Source organism: Salvelinus sp. IW2-2015, linkage group LG18, assembly GCF_002910315.2.
Source record: "Salvelinus sp. IW2-2015 linkage group LG18, ASM291031v2, whole genome shotgun sequence".
NCBI classification, from domain to species: domain Eukaryota; kingdom Metazoa; phylum Chordata; class Actinopteri; order Salmoniformes; family Salmonidae; genus Salvelinus; species Salvelinus sp. IW2-2015.
This window is the reverse complement of record NC_036858.1, coordinates 47,949,223-47,967,295: the sequence shown is the minus strand read 5'-3', so window position 1 is coordinate 47,967,295 and position 18,073 is coordinate 47,949,223. Positions and strand designations below refer to the sequence as shown.

Genomic DNA, 18,073 nt, shown 5'->3' with positions numbered 1-18,073 from the left:
ATTTGGTGGTMCTCTTTCTGTTGTTTTTTGAGATGCTACTCATTGAGATAAACGTCAGCTTCAACTGAGAACAGGTGTTTGTTTGTTTAAAAAAAACATAACAGGACTTGCTAAGGAGCGTTTTGTAAGGAGAGAGGCCAGCGTGTGTATTGTGCAAGAGACATAGGCTGTACATTAGAAGCTTATTATGCATTATATTACTGTAGAATAGGCTATGCTGCAGCAAATGTAGGCCTACCTGTCACAAGGGAAAAGGTTACCATGATGAGATAGCTCTACATGCATTGTGAACTGCGCTCCATAGGGAGATGGGCTGTCTGTCCTCACCCTGAGCGTTGATCATTCATCATGCAGAGAGAAGGCCGGGGAGAAGCCAGATGTAGACATTGCATATCATTTAACAGTTCCCTTTCATGTCATGCTGTTCATATAAATCATTTATTATAATTTACCRATTTCTCTCAGTTATTTATCCCGGGAAAAGGGAGTGGTTTTGGGTGGTAAATCTCGGCAACCAGGTTCAAGCTATTCAACCCTAGTCTGGTCAAAAGATTGTGCTGCCATTCCAGTCCCTCCCAGTAGGCCTTGGAGCATTTGTATGTTTTATTTCAACTTTATTTAACCAGGTAGGACAGTTGAGAACAAGTTCTCATTTACAACTCCGACCTGGCCAAGATAAAGCAAAGCATTGCGACACAAACAACACAGAGTTACACATGGAATAAACAAACGTACAGTCAATAACACAATATAAAAGTCTATATACAGTGTGTGCAAATGAAGTAAGATTAGGTAGGTAAGGCAATAAATAGGCCATAGTGGCGAAATAATTACAATTTAGCAATTAAACACTGGAGTGATAGATGTGCAGGCCTTGGAGCATGTATTCATTTTAACAGTTTTCTCCATTGGCCTGTAGAGGGGGTACATACGCTTGACAGGGGATTAGTGGCAAACACACATACAACTGAAATTCATCATGAATTGGTATAATTGGACCAATTTAACCTATTTGGCTCCTACACCGTTCACAGCACAAACAAATGGTGCACTCATAAGTTTAATGCAACAGCAGTAATGGAGTTTATAGAAATGGAAATGTTTATACTTGGCAGGCATGAATGGAGAATGGTGGTTCAACGTGATTAGAGAGCTTGTATCATCACACAAGCCGTTGTTTATAGGGATTATATCTGTCTCATAATTGGCCTGGACTATTGTTTGCATTCAAGACCAGGTCGTTTTTATTGCTCTGTTTGTCACTGTCAGAGTAGCCACTCATTTCTGTTAGTTGTGTGGTATTAAAAATGATTATGCTAATGTCATCTATCATCCATCATGTAAAAAATTAATTAAATCCAGACCCTGCACATTTTTTTTTAAATGTGGAAATCCTAGAAACTTGTCTGCTCAACTGTATTCCACTACGCAAATGCAATTATAGATGCATGCAATGCTTTATTATGGGCATTTTTTACACCCCTCTGGCAGCACCACCCAACTCTAAATCTCTTCCCTTAGCCATGCCAGGGGACTTTCCTCTTTTGTTCTCTTTTGCTCCTCTGTTGTTCCTCAAGCAGGGGGGGGGGTGGGGGCAGATCACGGATTCCCATCAGACCAACTCCTTGAATGCCCTACTCCTTGAAGTTTGAAGTTGTGTTTAAAAAACATATTTTTTTACCCTTTAGTGTGTGTACTTTACTGTATTTATACTTGGGATATCGCTTTTCAACAGGAAAAGTATAAAAATCGCTGGAGGACGTCTTTTAATCCATGAGATTCAGCTGGGTTCCCTCACAAGCCAGCTGGCACGCACCTTTCTGATTACTTCTAGCTTCAGGTGCAGGTGAGGGCGTGGATATGAAGTTGCTACCCCTCACAGCACCACAGGTAGAATAAATACCATTCTAGACCATCTACAAAATCCATGTAGGCCCCTTGAAGAAAAAACATAATTGGGCCTAGGTCTTCCTCTACATAACATACTGTCTAGTCTCTATACATGCAATGCTCACCTACAGAGGAAGTGTTAAATGCATGGTTTTAGCATTGAACCACATGCTAATTGTCACGTCAGAACACAAGAGCAACACCACCTGGAACAGACCCATTGACAGAGCAGAGCAGAGGGGGCCTATAATTGACAGCGTCTGGACCTGGAAGGCCTGTTGATTGGCTTTATCTACTGGGTAGTGACGTTGATGTCCATGTCACTGTAATGGCTATATGAGGAACCTTCAGACATGTAAATATTGACATTATTTGCCAAATGAATGAGTAGTTATGTTGAACTGCACTTAGACTACCACCATCCGACATACAAATGCTTACATTGTTTTGCAACTAGTCAGTTAATGGAAGGAAAGTAACTTAGAAAATAGAGATGGGGAAGGGAGGGGTGAATACAGAAAGAAAGAACATGGAGAAAGTGGTCACAGCAGAAGGTTTACGTCAAGTTTGGAAAGAGGCAAGCAAAGAGCGAACGAGAACTGGATAGTCACAGGAAGAGAGAGCTGGTGAGAAACATACATACTGTAGGAAGAAATATTGCTCTTCTCCTTTCCTCAGAAAAGGGCACGGAAAATGAGATGGATAAAGGGGAGGGAGAAGGCGAGAAACACCAAGAGATTTCTATCGTCTGATCTCCTTGTCTGTCCATAGATGTTGACACCACCAAGGACCCCTGTCAGAAGGTGAAGTGTAGCCGACACAAGGTGTGTATCGCCCAGGGATACCAAAGGGCTGTGTGTGTCAACCGCAAGAAGCTTGAGCACAGGTGAGTGTGTCTAGCCCGCAAGAAAGATGGTTGATGAATTTGACTTGCCATGCACTCAAAGAGATAAATGTGTGAGCGCACACACACATACTAACGCAAGCAAGCACGCACACACTCACATGCACACACGCACACACACTGTGGCCTTCAAGGACTAGATACAGTGTGCTGTCACAGAATGGGAGTCTATTTCTATGGTTAGCGCCCTAAAAGTGCTTTTCCCTCATTACAGCCTGAGGTTGAAGGATTCTGCTGCTGTGCTGTAGACGGATGATTAAACACCTCTAGGCGTACTGTGCTGCACAGTTACTGTACGTTCTCAGGTTTAACTCTAGCTCTATAAATACCCTGTGGTTGTTATGATACGAGGAAGGATCCTCAGGACATGTCTGTGGATGTGTTACCGGGTAGAAAACAGCACAAGCTTTCACTAAATATAATATGAATATATAGTATTATTATGAGGTGGAATTCATTCAAAACAAACTGATGTATACAACTCAGTTTACTGTAATGCTTCACAGGGGTAAGTACTTAATTGTAGCCACCAAGCCATGGTAAGCATTATAGAACCTCTGTTCCCTCTGTGTACTGGGTGAAGCATCCTGCTCAACTACTGTGTGTGTGTGTGTGTGTGTGTGTGTGTGGTTGTGTGTGTGTGTGTGGTGGGTGTGTGTGTGTGTGTGTGTGTGGGTGTGTGTGTGTGTGTGTGTGTGTTGTGTGTGTTGTGTGTGTGTGTGTGTGTGTTCTGTAGACTGAAGCAGCCTTCCCTGAGGTCTCCTGAGGGAGGATGCCGGCCCTGCCCCATCTCCTCCTCTGTTGCTGTGTGTGGCTCTGACGGACACAACTACGCGTCACAGGTATAGCAACACACATAGTGACGGGGGAATTTAGTTAAATCCCAGATACAGATTAAATATTCATAAAGGTAACTGTCGACTGACTGTACACCTTAATTCGAATCTCTCTCTGAAACGAGCCTTTAGATGAATAGAGCATAGTCTTTTCATTTCCTGTTTCCTCTTCAACATATCATTTCTCAACAAGGTCAGAGACAGTCCCAGAAGACAAAGCATAAATCACTAAAAACACATGCGAGAGATGCCTCACCACAACAACCCTCTGGTTTTCCTGTTCCTCTGAGGCTATTTATCACGACCCTTTGTCATTGTGTTGTATATCTTTGGGCATGTTCACCTCTAACAGTATCTATACCATTATATACATGTTCTAGATTCAGGAGAGACAACACAACAGCCATGTTTTAACTCACTGATAATTACCACAAAACACAGAGAAACATAGCCTGGTAAGAGATGTGTGTGTTGCAGTGTAAACTGGAGCAGCAGGGGTGCCTCACAGGGAAGGAGCTGACTATGAAATGTTCAGGTCTTTGTCCCTGTCCAACCACAGCGCCCATCACAGAGACAGAGGTCAAGCATGGTAAGTACGCACATGCAAACACAAAAATGTGCACACACGCCCAAATGCACACACATGATCACACACACAAAACAGCAATGCTATACAATTTCTCTTTCTCTTTCTCTCTCTCTCTCTCTCTCTCTCTCTCTCTCTCTCTCTCTCTCTCTGTCTCTGTCTCTGTCTCTGTCTCTGTCTCTCTCGCTGTCTCTGTCGCTGTCTCTGTCTCTGTCTCTGTCTCTCAGAGAGTTGTACAGGGCAGGACCTCTCTGATCTGGGGGAGAGGCTGAGGGACTGGTTCCAGCTGCTGCAGGGCAATGCCAAGCTGAACAACAACAGCAAGACTGGAGGCAGCAACCCAGCAGGGGCTAACACTGGATCAGGTAAGAGATAGATCCGATGCAGAGCCTGGGGTCTAGAGGTAACGTATACTCCTCTCCCCGCCAGAGATGGTGGTTCAAATTCCGCTCCAACCCTTTCATCTCCTTATCCCACCTGTCTGTCTCACCCTATGTCATTGCATAAATGTCTCAATAAAGTAAACAAATACAGTAGACAAGAAGAAAGAAAAAAGAGACAGTTAAGTTATTATAGGGCTAGCACTGCATCAGGTCAGATTAAAATAGGACCAGCAACATACTGTATCAGATGCAACAGTGAAGACATTCTCCTTTCTTTTGCACTCTAGTGACATTTTGACTCACTGTAATCCTGACGTCTACCACTGTTATAAATATTTGATCTGTATATGTGGATTATAACTCATTCCCCCTCCCCCTTTTCACTGTGTGTGTGTGTCTGTGTCTGTGTGTGTGTCTCTCTAATATGTGTCTCATATCTCTGTCTGTAGTCATGGACAGGAATGTGGTGGCCAGCTGTAAGGACTCTATAGGTTGGATGTTCTCAAAGCTGGACACCAACAGTGATCTGTATCTGGACCAGGCCGAGCTGGCAGCCATTAACCTGGACAAGTATGAGGTCTGCATCCGACCCTTCTTCAACTCCTGCACTCCTACAGGGACGGGAAGGTTTCTACAGCCGAGTGGTGCTCTGTTCTGGAGAGACAGAGTGCAGTATCGTGTGGGGAGAGGAGTGGTGTGTTGTGAGGGGAGTGACAGAGTGTGTTGTCCCTGTGGGGAGAGGAGTGAATTGTCTTGTGATAGGGGTGACACGGTGTGTGGTCACTGTGGGGAGAGGAGTGCGTGTCTGTGAGGTGAGTGACAAGTGTGTGATCACTGTGGGGAGAGGCAGTGTGTGTCTGTAGGGTAGTGACAGAGTGTGTGTCACTTGTGGGGAGAGGAGTGGTTGTGGTCTGTGAGGGATCAGAGTGGACCAGAGTGATGTGCTCACTGTGGGGGAGAGGAGTGTGTGTCATGTGCAGGGAAGTGACAGAGTGAGTATACTGTGGGGAAGAGCGAGTGTTGTGTCTGTGAGGAGTGACAGAGGTGAGTATATACGTAGGGAGAGGAGTGTGTGTCTGTGAGGGAGTGGGACAGAGTGTGTGTCACTCGTGTGTGTGGTGTGTGTGTGTGTTGTGTGGTGTGTGTGTGTGTGTGTGTGTGTGTGTGGTTGTGTGTGTGTGTGTTGTGTTGGTGTGTGTGTGTGTGTGTGTGGCTGTGTGTGTGTGTGTGGTGACGAGAGTGAGTATTGTGGGGAGAGGGGTTGTGTTCTGTGAGGGAGTGACACGATGTGGTGTGTCACCCTGTTGGTGGTGGGTGGGTGCAGGTGTGATGGTGGTCGAAAATGCGAGTTGATTATATTGGTGGGGAGAGGGCGTGTGTCTGATTGAGGGAGTGACAGAGTGTTGTGTCAACTGTGGGTGGGTGGTGGGTGGCGTGTGTGTGTGTGTGTGGTGTGCGTGTGTGTGGTGTGTGTGTGTGTGTGGTGTGTGTGTGTGTGTGTGTGTGTTGTGTGTGTGGGTGTGTGTGTGTGTTGAGTGTGTTGTGTGTGTGAGAGATGAGTATACTGTGGGAGAGGGGTGTGTGTCTATGAGGGGGAGTGACAGAGTGTGTATGTCACTGTGGGTGGGTAGGTGTGGGTGTGTGTGTGTTGATGAAAGAGAGTGTTATATTGTTGGGAGAGGGTGTGTGTCTGTGAGGGATGACATAGTGGGTGTCCACTGCTGGCGTGGGTGTGTGTGTGTGAAAGAGAGTGATTATATGTGGGGAGAGGGGTGTGGTCTGTGAGGAGTGAACAGAGTTGTGTCACTGTGGCGTGGGTGTGTGCTGTGTGAAAGAGAGTGATTTATATTGTGGGCGGAGCAGGGGTGTGTGTCGTGAGGAGTGAAACAGAATGTGTGTCACTGTGGGTGGGTGTGTGTGAGAGAGAGTGAGACGCTAAGGTCTGCACCGTTGCCTGGTAACTCTGTTTCCAGAGAGAGTGAATATGGGGGATATTGTGTGTGTAGATGGGGGGTGGAGTGTGTGTGTGTCCGTGTGCAGTTATGTGTGTTTTTCATGTAACCTGGCATTCAGAGTTCCCTACTGTGACCATGGCTACACAACGTACAGGTATAGAAAACTCTGTGTCCCCTCTCGCCTCTCTCTCGCCCCTCACCCTTTTTGCCCCTCTCACAGTTCGTCACAGTTTGTCTCCCCCATTGTTGTTTTGGGGGAATGGCCACCATTGTGGAGTAACAACATGACTGTAGCTTGTTGACAGGCTGGTCCTCCCAGAGCTCTCACAGACTGTATGTGTGTCAGCCAAGCAGCCGAGCAGAAACCAGACGAGACCTGTGTTTACCACTGGACCTGGCTGGAGCCACTGTCTGTGTTCCAAATGRCACCTTATTCCCTGTGTAGGGCACTACTTTTTGCCAGAGCCCATTAAAGTAGTGCACTATGTAGGGGATAGGGTGTCATTTTGGGCACGGATTCTGTGCAGTCCAAATTCACTGCATAGCCTACAGAGGGGGGAACCTGAGAAACACAGTAGTAGCATTTAAATCATGCATAATAATGGGAGATTTGTGTGAATGTTTGACTTCTGAATTATTTTCTACAGATTTCCTACGCCTTGATTTCAAAGTTTACCGTTGACTTACCAATAAAAGCTCAACCCAATGTGTCCACACGCACAAGTGTGCTTTAGTGTTTGTGTGTATTGGAGTGATGTACTGAAGCGTTGATGTGTTTCCCTCTCAGAGCCCCCCTGCCTGGCGGAGCTGGAGAGGATCCAAGTACAGGAGGGAGGCAAGAACAAACTGGGTATGCATTATGTTCCTGCATGATTCACATTTCCCAGATGAACATGTGTGCTTTGTGCTTGAGTGAACATTTGTGTACGAGTGTGTGCCATGTGTGCCACACGTTAGAGTGCGTATGCGCACAATGTGTGTGTGTGTGTGTGTGTATCACTGATAGAGGAGTTTCATTAAACAGATGCCAAGCAGAAGGCAGGGATAATCCCCTGATCAGCCCGGTGGATTATAGCTCCATACAGACAAACGGCTAGGGTCTGCAGGAACCAGGAACCAGKGTGTGTGTGTGTGCAGTGGTGGAAAAAGTACTCAATTGTCATACTTGAGTAAAAGTAAAGCTACCTTAATAGAAAATGACTCAAGTAAAAGTGAAAGTCACCCAGTAAAATACTACTTGAGTAAAAGTCTAAAAGTATTAAGTATCAAAAGTAAATGTAATTGCTAAAATATACTTAAGTATCAAAAGTACAAGTGAAAATATATGTTTCTTATTCCTTATATTAAGCCAACTAGACAGAAAAATGCTCTTGTTTTTATGTATTTATGGATAGCTAGGGGTACACTCCAACACTCAGACAACATYGACAAATAAAGCATTTGTGTTTAGTGAGCCAGATTAGAGGCCGTAGGGATGACCAGGGATTTTCTCTTGATAAGTGTGTGAATTGGACTATTTTCCTGTGCTGCTAGGCATTGAAAATATAACAAGTACTTTTGTGTGTCAGGGAAAATGTATGGAGTAAAAAGTACATAATTTTCTTTAGGAATGTAGTGAAGTAAAAGTTTAAGTTGTCAAAAATATAAATAGTAAAGTAAAGTACAGATACTCAAGAAAGGTACTTAAGTAGTACTTGAAAGTATTTTTCATTAAGTACTTTACCCCACTGTGTGTGTGATGCTAACCACATGGCAGTGTGTGTCTGTGACACAATGCGGACTGTGCATGTGTGTGTGATGCAATACACTGAGTGTACAAAACATTAGGAACATGACATASACTGACCAGGTGAATCCAGGTGAAGGCTATGATTCCTTATTGATGTCACCTGTTAGATCCACTTCAATCAGTGTAGATGAAGGGGTGGAGACGGGGTTAAAGAAGGATTTTTAAGCCTTGAGACAGTTGAGACATAGATTGTGTATGTGTGCCATTCAGAGGGTGAATGGGCAATACAAAGATTTAAGTGCCTTTGAACGTGGTATGGTAGTAGGTGACAGGCGCACCGGTTTGAGTGTGTCAAGAACTGCAACACTGATGTTTTTCACGCTCAACAGTTTCCGGTGTGTATCAAGAATGGTCCACCACCCAAAGGACATCCAGCCAACTTGASACAACTGTGGGAAGCATTGGAGTCAATGTGGGCCAGCCTATCTGTGGAATGCTTTCGGCACCATGTAGTCCATGCCCCGATGAATTGAGGCTGTTCTGAGGTCAAACGGGGATGCAGTTCAGTATTAGGATGGTGTTCCTTGTTAGTAGACTCAGTGTATATCGTGTGTGAGGTTTTCGTGTTTGTGTGTGTTTGCATGTTCGTGCGTGCTTGTGCATGCATATCGTGGGTACTGTGTGTGTGTGTGTGTGTGTATACTGTATGTGTGTGTGTTGCTGACTTGGCTAAGCTGTGTATCAAGGCTCTTCAAGGACACGGAGTGGAGCAGAGAGGAGGCTGGGCAAATTCTGCCAGTGATACTCAGACACAGTTCCCTTGAAAGTTTAATCACTCAGGGACTAGAGGGCTGCCTCAGCTGATAAGAACACAACCCAATGCAACGTTATGTCATTTATTTACATGAACACATTTTTCAATTTATTCTGCCCTTACATTATAGAAGTCCTATGACATCCTCTCCCAATGTCATTCCTTTTTGGGGAGCAAATTCTTAAATAGTAATGCATATATTATATTATTATAACATACAGTAGATGCTGATATATTCCAAAGTGTCTCAGCAGTCTTGTAAAGGTTAACTAGTCCAGATTCAGAGCATGTCTGTCCTTGTTCTCTTGTCATTAGCCAGCCCCCTGGTGCAGCAGTAGTATGCTGACCATAGAGTATTAGAATTAGATTGTCATTCTATCTCTATGGTACTGACTACAGTTTTTCACCTCCATCCCCTTGACTCCTTAATGAATGGATATGTGTTCATGAAATGTGAAATATGGCTGATGGTTTGCCAGAATGTATAGCTTACTGGCCTACAGATGGAGGATCTTAATCACCCTGTTGAAGGAGAACTTTCCTGCAATGCATGACATTTCTAACTTGTATTGTGTTTAAGATTTTAAAATGCTTTTAAAGTTTGTWATTTTGACTTTTTCCATTAATTATTTTCCTGCTGTAGCAAACTGGCTCAAATTAAGATCTGMCATCTGTATGCAGGTCTAACTGTAGATGTTAACCTGCACACATCAGCAAGTCAAATGCTTTTTGAACATGGAACTCTTGATTCAACAGAATAAATTAAGAAAAATTWAACTCACAATTAACATTTTATTTACAAATAGCCTGATTCTCCAACAGTGATAAAAAAAATAAGCACCAAAGACCGAAAATAACAAACMAAAAAATTATGAACAATGCAGTAAGGTGCCATGAACAGGTGTGCCAGTTGAGAGTTGCTCTCTGTTCTCATAAGTGTTGCAGGGCAGTAATTTTCCTGTGTGGTTGAAGGTGGCGATGCCTCTCAGGTACTCAGCCAGTGGTTTATTCTGGCAGTCCTCCACGAGCTGCTTCAATTCCTGCTGGCTGCTGCGCWGACGTTGCAACTTTAGTAGCGGTTGACTACCAGCGAGGTACTGCTCCTTCTGCAGTGTCATCCTATGCTGCTGTAGTTGCAAGGCATCGAAGAACTAACAACTTGTGGGTTTTGTCACTGTGGAATAGGTAATATGCCCCACAAACGACCGACAACAGCCCGTTGTGATGTTATTGGCCTTCCCCATGTCCTTCAGGACAGCATCTTAGTAGTTCCACSTTTCTGAAATCCAAAGATCGAAACATGTTAAACACCCATTTGCCATTGTGTTTAACCTTGTTGCAATAGCCTATTATACATATTATACTCACATTATTATTAGTATATAATTATTAGCCTATTAGTAGGGCCTATTTTGTTAGATTATTTAGGGTTATTAGTAGTATAATAACATTGCATGTCCTAATGAAATGACTGGCCTACAGACATCAAGACAAGTACATACCCATGGCAAATTCGGTGCTCTTCTTTGTTGTTTTTTACCCTTGCCCATCGGGTGCCCAATCCATGTGTCCTCAAAGTTGGCCACAAATGTGAACAGCGCCGGGTCCTGAAAGAACAGATTTTCCTTCATCTCCTTGAAACATCTCACCACATCAGCGGGCGGGACGAATGTCAGCCTGTGAAACATCTTGATGTGGAGGGCGAAGTCGGGGTCTCTCCAGGACTTTGATGCCACTTCAGGACAGTGGGGCAGTTGCTGCCTAAAAAGTGGACCCAGATGGAAGAAGCATCACTGGTTGTGGATTCCCGGAAACACCTTCTTGAAGGCCTTTACGGGAGCTGCTGGCTTGAAGTCAGKCATGACGGATTCTGGTTTCAGATCCAGGTTCAAGTTCTTCAGTGCAAGGAAGGCACGAGTGTATGTCCGCAAAAAAATATAAAATAGTAGGCTGTTGTATGTTGATGTTTACCCCCCATTCAAAAACATATTTTATGGTTTTGAATGCCTCACTAACTGAAACTACCCATTTCCACTAGCATTGCTACGTTCTCCAAAAATGCTAGCCAGATTCGTATTCTTATTCTCAACCTTGCATAATAACCAGCTAACAAATGTTTTAAAGGTTTGGAGGAAACAACCACAGCCCAGGGATGTCGGAAAAAAAGAGTCAACTATCCCTTTAAAACAACTTCAATAGGCTAGTGAATGATGATGCCTATCTCAGAATTCTCGGGCAACATAATAATGGCTGCTGCAATCACGTGCTCCTGTCGCATCRGGTCGTTTTCATTTGGTGAATATGTGGGAATTCCGCGGATGGTATACACCTGCTGGAACAGATGTGGGACCTTCTTGAATGTTCCATTGGCAAGCCAGGGATCGCAGTTGCACAGGAATTCCAAGTTGTCTTTGGTTGTTAAGATCAGAAGCCTGTCTGGGCCTGGCCCACTGTTGTGCTGGAGGAACAGGTCTCCACAATGCGTGGTTTGGTAGATCTCAGATATTACGAGGTTGGAGAGGGTTGCAGGTCTAACCTGGCCTCCACACTGCCGTACCATTGCCCCCAGGAGCTGGAGCCAGTACCGGCGACATCTGCTTGTCTTTGTTCTTTTGCCGGTGCCTCTGAATACACCTTTTCAAGTTATTTTCTGAAGGCAAATAATGCCTTACAACACCTGTCACGGCCGATGTAGCAGGCTCCAAAACACGCAGCGTGCTTTCCTCAGTCTCCAAACTCTTCTTCTTCAAGTTGTTCAGTACCTGTCGGACTTCAATCTGCTTTCCATCGTTTCTTTCCACGTTTCTTTCATGCCCCAGGATTCTGCTTCCACGCACAGAGAGGACAAACTTGAGTTCTCTAGTTACAAAATTGGGTCTCATTAGGACCTGCTCAGAAATTAAAGACTGCTGAGGAAAGATTTATTTTGTAAAACAATCTTGGGGTTATTAGCATACTAGTGATTTGCCGGTCTATTGTTGGACTATCAAGGTCCCTCCACACAATGGGCATGTGTCTATTCAGTATGCATTATGTTCCTATTCAGATGCATTTCAGAAGTGTTAATGTTGGGAAAGAATGTGCACCTATAGCTGCACCCACCGCAGTTAGGCCTATTATAGGCCCCAGGTGTTCATGTTTGGATCACCTTCATGACTATATATTACTTTCTACAATCATGTGAAAACCAGCCTTCATGTCATGTGAAACGACCAAGCTGTCTTGTAATGCAAACCACAAAATGTATAATTAAATATATAAAATCATAGGATAATGAATAGTCAATAATAGGCTTGGAAACACAAGTGACTAGGAAGTCAGTTAAGAACAAATTCTTATACACAATAACAGCCTAGGAACAGTGGGTTAACTGCCTTGTTCAGGGGCAGAACGGCAGATTTTTACCTTGTCAGCTCAGGGATTTGATCTGGCAACCTTTCGGTTACTAGTCCAACGCTCTAACCACTAGGGCTACCTGCCGCCCCATATATGTAATGGAGTAGGCTAATGAAAATGTAACATCACATACACCGCAATGCAAATATAGATTTATTCGGTCTAAAAAAGCATATGTGCCTCCGTATGTAACCTCCCTTTGTTTGTGTGTGTCTTAGGCTTGTTCATCCCTAGCTGTGATGAGGATGGATACTATAGAAAGCTACAGTGTGATCAGGCCAGGGGAGAGTGCTGGTGTGTCGACCAACACGGTGGGGAACTAGCCAGTTCCAGAATCCATGGCAACCCTGACTGTGGTAAGACACCAATTGCTCTCAAATCTCAAACTGATGGTGAAAACCCTGGCACACACTCCATATAGAACCTCACGCACATACTTGGGTTGGCTACAAGACCATCACACACAAGCGGTACGCCAAAACACACACACACCCTCACACCCTCACTATTGATACMCATACACTGTCGAATGATCAGTATTGACCCATCACACACACTCTGTACCCCAACACATGCTCAAACACTCATTGCAGAACCTCGACACACACAGTCTATATTGATTGTCATACACACTCGATACAGATCCCTACACACACTCGGTACAATGCACCCTTTATGCGTCAGCTAGGGCTCAGATCCACAGCACCACTAGCAGTCAGACACAGTGCCACATTCAAATCATGTTGTCAGGGATCATTTGCATTCTAAAGGGCCGCTTGTCGCTGAGAGAAAAGTCTTTCAAGATAAATGGTTGTCTGGCTGGACGGAACCTGCTCCTGATAAGAATGGCTCCCCTGGCAGGGTCCAGAAATAGCCATTAAAACCCAGACAAAGTCAAACACATGCCCTTTACTTCACCACTGTCAAATTCACTCAGTGTTTTTTTTAACAAATGTATTTCTCGGATTAAATAGATGGAATTGCTCAAAGCTGGGAAGTATAGATGCAGGGAACAGAAGTCAACTTCGAATGAAATATATCATATTATATCATATTTGGATACAGGTACATTGATTAATTCAATCTCTCTCTTCCTTTTCTCCCATCCCTCTGTCTGTCTCTCTTCATTTTCTCCCATCCCTCTGTCTCTCTTCCTCTTCTCCCATCCCTCTGTCTGTCTGTGTCTCTGTGTGTCTTCCTCTTCTCCCATCCTTCTGTCTGTCTCTGTTTCTCTGTCTGTCTTCCTCTTCTCCCATCCCTGTGTCTGTCTCTGTCTCTTTATCGCTCTTCCTCTTCTCCAGATGAGGCGCTGACATATTCAGGTGATTTTGGCAGTGGGGTAGGATGGGAGGATGAGGAAGAGAAAGAAGCGGAGGAGAATGAAGAGGAAGAGGAAGGAGAGGCGGATGACGGGGGATATATTTGGTAGAGGTGAAGAAATAATGGAGTCTAGCTGGTCCAACATTACTACCGGAGCATCTCAACTTCTCTTGCTTTCTCTGTCTCTTACATACATACATACACACACAAATAATGATCCCGAAAACCTGAAGAGAAAACACACTCTGAACAACACTGAATCAGTCCTGGACTAAGGGAGGGGGTTGGAGGGACAGATGGGGGGTGGGTGTGGTGGCGTGACAATGTGTGATATCAATAGCTAGCAACTGTGGTCTGACGAGTCAGGAGATGTGTCCTAAATACCTGGGAATATCTTGGCTCTTTTTTCTGTTGTATGTACAAGACAACTTTCTCATGGAGCAGTTTTTAGCAGCTTAAAATGTTTTATTAAAGGCAGGAAGCAACTGGAGGTTATGTGTTCATGTTAGGAACTGGAGACGCAATTGGGCGCATCTCAGTAGTCAAAAGTGGCATCCTCCCCTTGCTTCTGTTCCTTCATTTCCTCCTTTCTCTGCTCTGATGTGAACAAACTGGACAGGTAATTATAGTCAGGCTTTCACCTTACTGTTTTCACCAACCCGGGGCTTTCAGATCAGGGCAGATGGAGAGGAGACAAAGAGAGGAGTCCACTTTAGACTAATTGCATATTCCTATTGCATCCTTTGACTTTCCCCATTCCATCCCGTATGCTTCACCTCACATGACAGTAGTGCTCTGTCTCATCAAGTCTAATAGAATAAAGTTTCTCACGCTACACTCCTAAATGTGAATAAACTGTGTATCTAAAGACAGATTTGCCACTATTATTATTATTATTAGTCCTGTATTGCTAATGCCTTGAGAGACTGGCAGACTGTACTGCTTGATTGACAAGTGTCCATTGTATTATCTGCAGATCAACATTGTGTTTAATAATAAAATGTATTGGTTCTATGTGGCCCAACAAGGCCACCATATTCCTCTGTCATGCTGTTCTTCCCTTGGCTAAGAACTGACGCCGGAGATGAAAAGCAGGTACGGGAAGTTGAACATTTAATGTAGGACAGACATGGAACAGGACAAGAACAGTGTCAGAACCAGGTAACAAAATGACATTAATGCAGCTGTGGGGGAACAGAGCTGGGGAACTGACAAATACAGAGGAGGTAATAAACAGGTGATTGAGTCCAATAAATCGCTGATGCGCGTGACGAGATGAGGGAAGGCAGGTGTGCGTAATGATGGTGGCAGGAGTACATAATGCAGGGCAACCTGGCGCCCTACATTTCGCATAACCTTTTTCTGCAGTTTCTGAGGCTTACATCTATAGGAGGCTAGAAAACATATATTACAGTGTATGTAAATAATGTACATTGTGTGTACACTTTTTAGCTGAAACATGATCTAGGTCGTATATTGCACATCTGCAATTCTAGCAAAACAATACCATAGATGCCCCCTTCTACCCAGCATCCTGAAGGCATTTCGCAGCTCCTTTACCTGTAAACTACTGCCATGTAAACCAGTAACCGTGGCGCTTTATATTGTCATATGTATGAGCCTTCAGCTTTCCCAGTCCCCTGTAGCTCTACTGCCTGGTATTGTGCTATTTGAAATGGACAAGTAATCAATCATTTTAAATCATGTTTCTCAGCATCATATTTCTGCCATGATGGAATCCGGTAATGGCCCGGTGGGGTCAAGAAGAAGACGTAACGTATGTTACCTCAGAGTCTACAACAGATCTGGATTCAAATGCTATTTAAAATCTTTCAAAAACGTTGTGCATTCATGAAGTGCAAGTTGGGTGAGGTTTTCAGTTTTGTGACTATTCTATTGGTCCTTTGCATCAGGCAAGATCAATCAAGCCTAGCTAAAGTATTTTCAATTACTTCAAATAGTACTTGAACCCAGGTTTGGCGTCTATGCCTTTTTTCTGCTCCTTTCCGAGTGCAGGGGAGAGAATAACATGTGTGACAGCTTTTATATCTGAGCTACCCAAAGATGCCAATAAGTCTGTGCAACATGTCAGATAATCAGATTTCTCATCCCATCCCGCCTGGCCGGATGCGAGCCACATGTAACATTACCAGGTGTAAATCTCACACTTGAGAGGTCRATGCGATGGTTTTAGTTTTACATCCAGACTAAAGTGTACGGTACAGTATGAAAGTAGAGAAGATGAGATGGTGGAAACCACTGAAAGTGTTAGATACTAATCTGTAGCAGAGATTGTATATCTAAAGCTTTATGTGTGCTCTCATGCTGTGAATACTCACCCTGTCAGTTCGTGATGCAAGAGCTCTGATAGGTTGGAGGACATCCTCTGGAAGTTGTCATAATTACTGTTTAAGTCTATGGAAGGGGGTGAGAACCATGAGCCTCCTACGTTTTGTATTAAAGTCAATGTACCCACTGGAGGATGGAAGTTAGTTGTCCTCTGGCTACACCATGGTCCTCCCCTACAGTGCTGTTGAGGCTACTGTAGACCTTCATTGCAAAACAGTGTGTTTTAAATAAATTATTTGGTGACATTTGAATATATTTAGTATAGTTTTATCTAAAAAGGATAACTTTTTAAATGTTTTACAATTCTTATTTTTATTAAATTCACTGAAGAGGATGGTCCTCCCCTTCCTCCTCTGAGGGGCCTCCAATGGTGTACAAAACATTAGGAACACCTTCCTAATATTGAGTTGCACCCCTTTTGCCCTCAGAACAGCCTCAATTTGCCTCCCGGGTGGCGCAGTGGTCTAAGACACAGCATCGCAGTGCGCGCTTTGTCACTAGAGATTCTGGGTTCGAGTCCAGGCTCTGTCGTGACCGGGAAACCCATTGAGCGGCGCACAATTGGCCCAGCGTCGTCTGGGTTAGGGGAAGGTTTGGCCGGCAGGGATATCCTAGTCCCATTGCACACTAGTGACTCCTGTGGTGGGCCGGGTGCAGTGCACGCTGACACAGTCGCCAGGTGTATGGTGTTTCCTCCGACACATTGGTGCGGCTGGCTTCCTGGTTAAGTGGGCATTGTGTCAAGAAGCAGTGCGGTTGGGTTGTGTTTCGGAGGACGCACGGCTCTTGACCTTCGCCTCTCCCGAGTCCGTACAAGAGTTGCAGCGATGAGAGAAGACTGTAACTACCAATTGGACACCACAAAAAGGGGTAGAAAAATAAAACAAGAACAGCCTCAATTAGTCAGCGCATGGACTCTACAAGGTGTCGAAAGCTTTTTACAAGGATGCTGGCCCATTTTGACCCAAATGCTTCCCACAGTTGTATCAAGTCCTTTGGGAGGTGGACCATTCTTGATACACACGGGGAACTGTTGAGCGTGAAAAAAACAGCAGCGTTGCAGTTCTTGACATACTCAAACCGATGCGCCTGGCATCTACTACCATACCCTGTTCAAAGGCACTTAAATCTTTTGTCTTGCCCATTCATCCTCTGAATGGCGCACACACACAATCCATGTCTCAAGGCTTAAAATCCTTCTTTAACCTGTCTCCTCCCCTTCATCTACACAGACTGAAGTGGATTTCACAAGTTAAATCAATAAGGGATCATAGCTTTCACCTGGTCAGTCTGTCATGGAAAGAGCAGTCAAGATAATGTTTTGTATACTCAGTGTATTTTTTTATGGTGAACAAGTGCCCCCCAATGTTCAAAAAGGGTATAACTCTTTCAAAATCAGTGGTTGCCACCATCCCACCTTGAGGTTTTTGACTTGGTGGTAAACAGCTACGACCGGTAGCAGGTTAGGAGAGTTAACATAGCAGGTTTGCATTAGCTAAAATGCTCTCCTAACTTGTTATAAAAAGTTACTTCCGATCATAGTTGTACTCCATCTAGTCACTATCCTCCTGGAGAGCTGTGTACAGGCTTTTGTTCCAGCCTTGGCCGATCATCAGGGCCTTGACCCTGAATCAGGTGTTTTAGAGCAGGGCTGGAACAAAAGCCTACAAACCCAGTAGCTCTCCCAAGAGTAGGGTGGCCTTACCTAGCGTCTCTCCTGATTCTGCACGCACTACAGCTCCCCCGCTGGTGCCTGCCTGCACTGCAATTGTGGTATGCAGCATGATGGCCGTGACAGCTGAAGGCCCTGGACAGGATGTCACTGGCCAGAGAGGGAAAGCAGCGCTGGCCGAAGGCTCCGTAACCCACCCCCACCACATCCTCACCTGGGGACAGACCCAGGGAGATATT

General features: G+C 44.5%; 1 protein-coding gene across 1 annotated transcript in view; it reads left to right on the top strand.

Moving 5' to 3' along the window:
• Window positions 1-14,475, top strand: part of LOC111978553 (testican-2-like) — a 59,710-nt gene extending 45,235 nt beyond the window's left edge. Inside the window, 9 exon segments of the mRNA XM_070448557.1 lie at window positions 2,662-2,776; window positions 3,531-3,636; window positions 4,108-4,219; window positions 4,444-4,581; window positions 5,049-5,204; window positions 5,207-5,266; window positions 7,342-7,404; window positions 12,712-12,849; window positions 13,795-14,475. Coding sequence (XP_070304658.1) covers window positions 2,662-2,776; window positions 3,531-3,636; window positions 4,108-4,219; window positions 4,444-4,581; window positions 5,049-5,204; window positions 5,207-5,266; window positions 7,342-7,404; window positions 12,712-12,849; window positions 13,795-13,922 — 1,016 coding nt within the window. The 3' untranslated portion in view covers window positions 13,923-14,475.
• Window positions 14,476-18,073: the final 3,598 nt, after the last annotated feature.